The sequence below is a fragment of the Calypte anna genome, chromosome 1, assembly GCF_003957555.1.
Source record: "Calypte anna isolate BGI_N300 chromosome 1, bCalAnn1_v1.p, whole genome shotgun sequence".
Taxonomy (NCBI): Eukaryota; Metazoa; Chordata; class Aves; order Apodiformes; family Trochilidae; genus Calypte; species Calypte anna.
The window spans coordinates 29,527,382-29,534,379 of record NC_044244.1 but is presented as its reverse complement, the minus strand read 5'-3'; the positions used below and the strand labels follow the sequence as shown (position 1 = coordinate 29,534,379).

General features: G+C 44.0%; 1 protein-coding gene across 1 annotated transcript in view; it reads left to right on the top strand.

Annotated features, from left to right (window-relative positions):
* The first annotated feature begins 215 nt into the window (after positions 1-215).
* ADAMTS20 (ADAM metallopeptidase with thrombospondin type 1 motif 20) overlaps positions 216-6,998 on the top strand; it is an 81,155-nt gene continuing 74,372 nt past the window's right edge. Inside the window, exons 1-2 of the mRNA XM_030454724.1 lie at positions 216-306; positions 648-994. Of these exons, the coding sequence (XP_030310584.1) occupies positions 216-306; positions 648-994 (438 nt within the window). The remainder of the gene's footprint in view (positions 307-647; positions 995-6,998) is intronic.

Sequence of the window (6,998 nt, the reverse complement as noted above, 5' to 3'; positions counted from 1 at the left end):
GAGCGAGCTGGGGGAGCCGGAGCGAGGGGCTAGGAGGAGAGGGAGCGCAGCCGCGGGGCGGCTTCCCGCGGGCGTCTGAGGGGAGTGCGGGGGGCAGCGAGGAGGGGCGCGGGGAGCATGGAAGAGCCGCGGCGTGCGGGGCTGGCCCGGGCGGTCGGCGGCTGCTGAGGCAGCGGCCCGGGGGCGCTGCGGGCACGCCCGCCGCGGAGCAAGCCATGCGGGTGGCGAGGTGGCTGGCGGGTCTGCTGTGTCCCCTCTCCCTGCTCCTCGCCGGGTCGTGGGGAGTCCGCTTCCACCCGGGACAAGGTAAACGTGCGGCAACAAAGGCAGTGGCTGCCCCGTCGGTGCTGGCCCCGCGGCGGGCGCGGTGCCCTGCGGGGCACTCGCCGCTCCTCGGTTGGCGGGTGGGGCGGGGGAGCGTTTCCCCACGGGGGTCAACGGGGTGCCCAACCGCGGGGTGTCCTGGGGCGGCGGGGCCGCAGCCGCAGCGGCGTCTCGGGGGAAGCTCCGCGCTGGAGGCGAGCACCCAACCTTCCTGTCACTGTACCCCGGGGTAGCGCAGGGGCTGCCGCGCCTTGAGCCGTCTAGGTGTGAGTGAGAGTGGTTCTGCGGTGTTGCCTGAGGCTGTCTCTCGTTTTCTGTTGCAGAGACTTTGGTGAAGCAGCTGTCCTACTACGAAATCGTCACACCTGTCCGAGTGAATGAGTTTGGAGAAGTTTTCCCGCACACGCATCACTTCAGCAGGAGAAAGAGGAGCTTGGAGGCACCACCAGAGCCCACCGCTTTCCGAACGCATTATCAGCTCAGCGCGTATGGGCAGGTCTTCCAGCTCAACCTGAGTGCTGATGCAGGGTTCCTTGCCGCTCAGTACACTGTGGTGCACGTAGGGGGCCAGGAGGAGCATCCCTCCCCCGATCTGCGGCACTGTTTCTACCGTGGGCATGTCAACGCGCAGGAGACTCACGTGGCTGTCTTCAGCATCTGTGGTGGCTTGGTAAGCATGTTGGTTACTTCCTCCTGTCTCCATTCATGTTCTTCTCCCCCCTGAAAGAACAGTAGTGGGATGCCTTTGCCACAGAGCTGAGCTGAAAATTCTCAGGCATTTTTCCAAGTAGTTGGTCATGAAATGCCTTGGCGTTGGCAGAGTGCAGGCATGATGATACGTTTTTGGCGGGTTATACAAATGCCGCTTTCAAAGGATCTATTGCTGGCCTGTAATAGAATTGGTTGATGTGACTCTCCACACCAAGAGCATTAGAACAGTGGAAAAAAACATGCCTTAGAAACACAGTAAGCTATTGTTTTGACAAAACTCTGCTGTTAATTGGCATGAGTTTTGTGTCTGTAGCTTTACAGACACTGTGTGGTTATGGATTGAGGAATAGTGGTACCTGAAGAGAGAACTGGTGTTGGGTTTTCTTGTTCCTCTGCTTTCAGCAGTGCTGTAGAGGTGTGTTGTGTTCTGAGAGGCTTGTTTGTAGCAGTGCTCTCCAGTCATGTTCTGTTACAACTGAATGGGAAGCTTCAGTGGGAGTGCGTCTATAAAATGCTTTTTAAGAACTGAATTGAGCAAACAAACCAGAACTCAAGAGCTTTGCTTTCTTTATTTATCCCTTGATAGCGTTCCAGATGTTTTCTGAAGTGATAATGATTAAACGTTATCACGCTAGTGTCTATCAAAACAGTTCTACTGTCTTGCTAAATTTTATAGTTTCATGTCTAGGAACAAGAATACTACATTACTACATAATGTTACTGGATTGCTGAGGACAAATATATGTGACATGCACACTGTAAAAATACGATGTTGTAAATATTACTGTGAAGTTCCATGGTTTTTTCCGCAGTCACTAAGGAAAGTAAAGGTGCAAAACATTTTTATTTTTTCAAACTGAAAAAAATCCTGCATTGCATTCTGGTCTCTTTCTAGTAGCCTACAGAAAATAGAATGGAGTTGGCTGGCCATGTGCAAGAGGGTGTAATGCATATTAAAAGAAGGTGATACATGATGGAAAGTAGCATCAGAAATAATTGATACTTGAGAGAGACGCTTCTGTCCAGTGCTTATTCTTGGAAGTGTGGATATATGTCACCTTCTCTTTGAGCTGAGGCCTCCAGACCTGGGGCAGCCCTTAGAAATTATTGGAAAAGCAAGCATTTGAAAATTGTAATCCTGTATTCATCGAAGCTTTGCTTATATATCTTGCTTTACTAACAGCTGTCACTGGTTCTTGTCTGCATTATACAAACCCCAATTCAAACCTATGCCAAAACCTCCCGATATGTTGTACTCCTAACTTTCAGAGGGAGCAGAAAAGAGGAGAAATCACAACTTTTTTTTTCCATGTTGTTTCATGTTCTAGTAGATGCTTATATACCATGGCAATGAGAACAGTGTCATAGTCTATACAGAACAAACATGAGCAGCCTTGAAGCCTTTTTTCATAACTTTTGTTCTTTGCTTTAATTCTGTCCCTGCAAACCATCATTTTTCATTACTTAAAGAGACCCCATGTGCTGAAAATAATTTTTCTTTTAATTGCAGTATATACACATTTATAAATTTTCACAACTACTTCTTCAGCAGTTCTTGAACTCTTCAGCACAAGCTCATCTTTTTCTCTGTAACAGTTTGAATTTCTCTGTAACACCTCTCAGCTCTTTCTCCCTCTCCCTTCTTGGCTGATACCTTACAGTTTGCATCACGTATGCTTCCACTTAGGAATCCTTGAGTGCCTTTAAACTGGGCCTTGGGAACTTTGCTGCTTCCATCTGGACTTCCTGTCCTCAATCATTGCCTTGCTGACAGAGTGTCTGAGCCACCAGCAAAGGCTTTGCTGGCCCAGTGTGGAGCTGCTGTGGTTTTCAGAAGAGGGAGCAGAACCTAGCATGGTGCTCCTTTTGTGGGAAATGCCTGTAGTTTTCCAGGGAGGCATTGAGTGGGAATGAAGAGGAGGTCATAACCAGCTGGCAGCTTGTATCTGCATGGAGTATTCTTCAGCCTGACTGAGAGCCTTCAACCTAATATTCTTCATCATCCTCATGAACCCATGTAAACCTTGCATTCTTCATGTGACTGTCTGGTGAGACAAGGTTTTTTGGAGTTGAGAGAAGAATGGATGTAAAAGAAGGGAGATACAGACCAAGCAGAATTTTCTTGTGTGATCACGTGCTCCCTGAATACACTCCCCACTCTCAGGTGGGGCTACCCTCAAAAGTTAGTGAGAAGGTATTTTTTCTCTCAAGGTTCTAAACATTTCATAGCCCATAGCTTTGTAACTGCAAAAATAAGCTGGTCTGCTGTTTCTCCTTCACTGAACAGTATAATGCTTTATGAGTGCATGTAAAGATTTAAGGGGTAAGGTACTGCTTAGGTGCTTTGCCTGCTGCCAAGGTAAGAAACTATCTATTGTGAGTGAGACAGTGGAAACTGGACCAGTGGCTCAGCAGCCTTATGTTATATTTATTTTAAGTAAAATCTCTTCTATTTGTAGGATCCATTTTCTTAATACTGAATTTGAGCTTGGTGTTTGGAAATTAAGATAGTTGAGATTGCTTTGAACTATTAGATACAACATTATCTTCTGGCTATGCACAAATAAGGCAACTGCTGTAGATGAACATTGTAACAACTAGAGAGGACAAAAGAACATGGATTTAGATTAAACTTAATGAAATTTAAAAAATTTCTCTGCGTATGTGCTTCAATGATCTGAAGTTAAAGCACTTACTTGAATTCTCTTTCTCCTGTATGCCTCTTCAAACTCTTCACTGCCTTAACTCCTGCTTGCCAATTTCTTTTTTTTTTCTAATTCTCATTTTCTGTGTTCTCCCCCTCAAACTCTGCTTTCCCTTTTCACCCTCAGCTAAGCCTTTTTCTGAGTGTGCCAAGAGCATGTGCAACCCAGAATATCCATGGAGCATTACTTAATGGCTCCTGACACCCTGTATGCAGTTCTGTTGTGTTACATTTCAGAGCATGCCCTGAGTTCAGGGATGCAAATGGCAAAGGGAGGTTAGAAGGTCAGCGGGGAGTCTGTAGTAATTGCAAGGAGGGAGTGTGTAATTAGGGAAGTTTGAGATGCCATCAAAGGCGGAAGGTCACTTGGAGTGATGGCCTGGTTGCCTAGTTGAACATCTGATCACATACAGGCGTATTTCTTGCATCTTTAGAGTGATTTTTGAAATGTCACACTTTATTTAGCTTTATTTTCTTAAGGTCTATATTTTTTTATTTTAACTGGCAAATTATATCTTCCTACAAGCACTGGAAAGAAGATTGCTGAGGATATCTCTGGATACATGTAGACTAAAAGACCTCTCAAATATTATCCAGAGAGCAAAATCAAAGAGGTAAAACCAAAACAAACCGAAACAAACTAACTTTCAAGGGCACATGGTTTACATGTTAATAAAGTGTCTTAAAATGAGGGAGTTCTCAATTTGTAACAGGAACTTTATTTTTGATTTTAAAAATCCCGAATGAATGTTTTAGTCCTTTGAGAAGACTGGTAGTCCTTCTTGAAGCTCTACCTTCAAGGAAGATAGGAATATGTTTACTGGTGCTAAGGATAGTTAAAGTTAGTTTTTGTGAGTTAGGAGAATGCCTAAGAACAAAAGATGTTTTATGTGACTCCACTGTGAGAGAGGGAAAGGTAAGAAAGGAGGAAGTTTTCATCTTTTTGGGTGTACAGTCTCTGGAGTATAGAGCAATCACACACGTTCACTGACTGGCAGAAGTTAAGGGGTAGGTGGGTACATGTGAATCTTGCATGGATTTTCTAGCTATTTGCTTTCTGCAATTCAGGAAGGCAGAACTGCCCCATTCTAATGGAGCATCTGGAGTGTAACAAGGTCTGTGTGACAAATTTCTTCCTTGGGAGCCCAAGGAAGCCCCTTGGTAACGCTCCTTTACTGCACATCAAGCTTTCTTTTCTCTGGATAATGGCAGGAATATAAATTTAACAGTGGATCTTCAGAGTTTCCTCAGTAGAAGAGCATGTGTTTATTTTTTTTACTAAAATAGGTCAGGGGATCATCTTTCTGAGAGATTTTGAAAACAGTTCTGTCTGCTACTATGGATGAGTGCAGAGGTTCCTTTAAAATAAAAGAAGTCAGTCCTGGAATTTATTTTAATGAAATGTAATTTTTATATTGTTTGGATTAAACAAATAAACCCCAGAAAACCACAAGACTTGCTAGAAGCTCGTGCTAGCAGAGTTAGCATTTAGTTTCTTGTGGAGATCTAGTGCAGGTAACAGACTCCAGATGTTTGTTCCCCAGTTTTGTGCTGTGTAGTACTAATAACTTCTAAGAGATAAAGCTTTCTTTGGAAAACATAATTTAACACTTTTAACTGGAAGATAGGCTTAACTTCATATCACTTAATGCTTCAGAAAGGGTTACCTTTTCAATCTCAAAGATGGATCCATTTTCAGCATTCAGGCTACAGGTATAAATTCGTGAGCATCTCTAAGTCACATACTAGTTTTTAGAGATTTAAAAAAAAATCTTAATCTGTGGGGATTCCATCATAAATTAGGAAAAATCATACTAAAATGCCAACTCAAGACAATCAATTCTTGTCTGAATGAAATAAGTCTTATTGCTGCTGACTGGCTGATGTGATGACTTCAACATAATAGTTCTGGTTTCACTTGTGAAACTCTTATAGGTGCATAAGATGAATCTCTAGTCATGGATGTCTGCAATGCAACAGTCAGAAAATTCAGTTCTTCTGTCATCACCCTGTGCATTCGTTCTGTCTTTCACCAGCACAAAACTATTTCAAATACAAGGATCGACTGCACAAGTAGAGGATAGAGTGTTCTTTTTTTTTGTTGTTGTCTGTATAGCTAAGCAGAACAAAAAAGAATAAGGAAGTGTCACACAGAATCAAAGAAATTTAGGGGTTGGAAGGGACCTTGGAAGATAACCTAGTCCAACCGCCCTGCCAGAGCAGGATCATCTACACCAGGTCACACAGGAACACATTCAGGTGAGTTTTGAATGGCTTCAGAGAAAGAGACTCAACAACCTCCCTGGGCAGCCTGTGCCAGTGCTCCCTTACCCTCACAGTAAAAAAATTTCTCCTCATGTTTATATGGAACCTCCTATGCTCAAGCTTATATCCATTGCCTCTTGTACTATCACTGGGCATGACTGGGAAGAGCCTGGCACCATCCTTCTGGCTCTCTCCTTTTATGTATTTGAGACCATTGATGAGGTCACCCCTCATTTTCCTCTTCTTCAGGCTGAAGAGACCCAGCACCCTCAGCCTTTCCTCATAGGGGAGGTTTTCCAACTCGATCTTCTTGGAGGCTCTGCATTGGGCTTTTTCAAGCAGTTCCCTGCCCTTCTTGTACTGAGGGGCCCAGAACTCGACACAATATTCCAGATATGGTCCCACCAGGGGAGAATAGTGAGGGAGGAGAACCTTTCTCAACCTATTAGCCACCCCCCTTCTGATGCACCCCAGGATTCCAGTGGCCTTCTTGGCCACAAGGGCACATTGTTGGCTCATGGTCATTCTGTCCATCAGCACCCCCAGGTCCCTTTCCCCTTCACTGCTCTCCAACAGCTCAGTCTCCAACTTGCACTGGCACTTAAGGTTGTTCCTACCCAGATGCAAGACTCTTAACTTGCCCTTGTAATTCTTTAAATTTTTCTCATAGACCATATTCTACCTTTTCTACATTGAACAGGCCTAAAAAATGTATTGACACTGCTTTATATGAATTTTTATTTATTTTTTTATGCTTGCTTCAGTGTTTATTCTTTTTTTAGTTTCATTTGTAATTTCAATTTGATTCTCTTTGTTTCCCTGTTAGCTTTTCCCTAGTATGTGTTCTTACAAGCAGGACCAATTTTTAAATATTTCCACTTTTGTGACCCTTGGTCCAGCATTTTTTGAGAGTGGTCTGTTTTAATGACTGCTGATGCTTGAAGTCTTCCTTGTATTGCTGTGCTGGTCACTGGGTAAATGGTACGTTTACCAT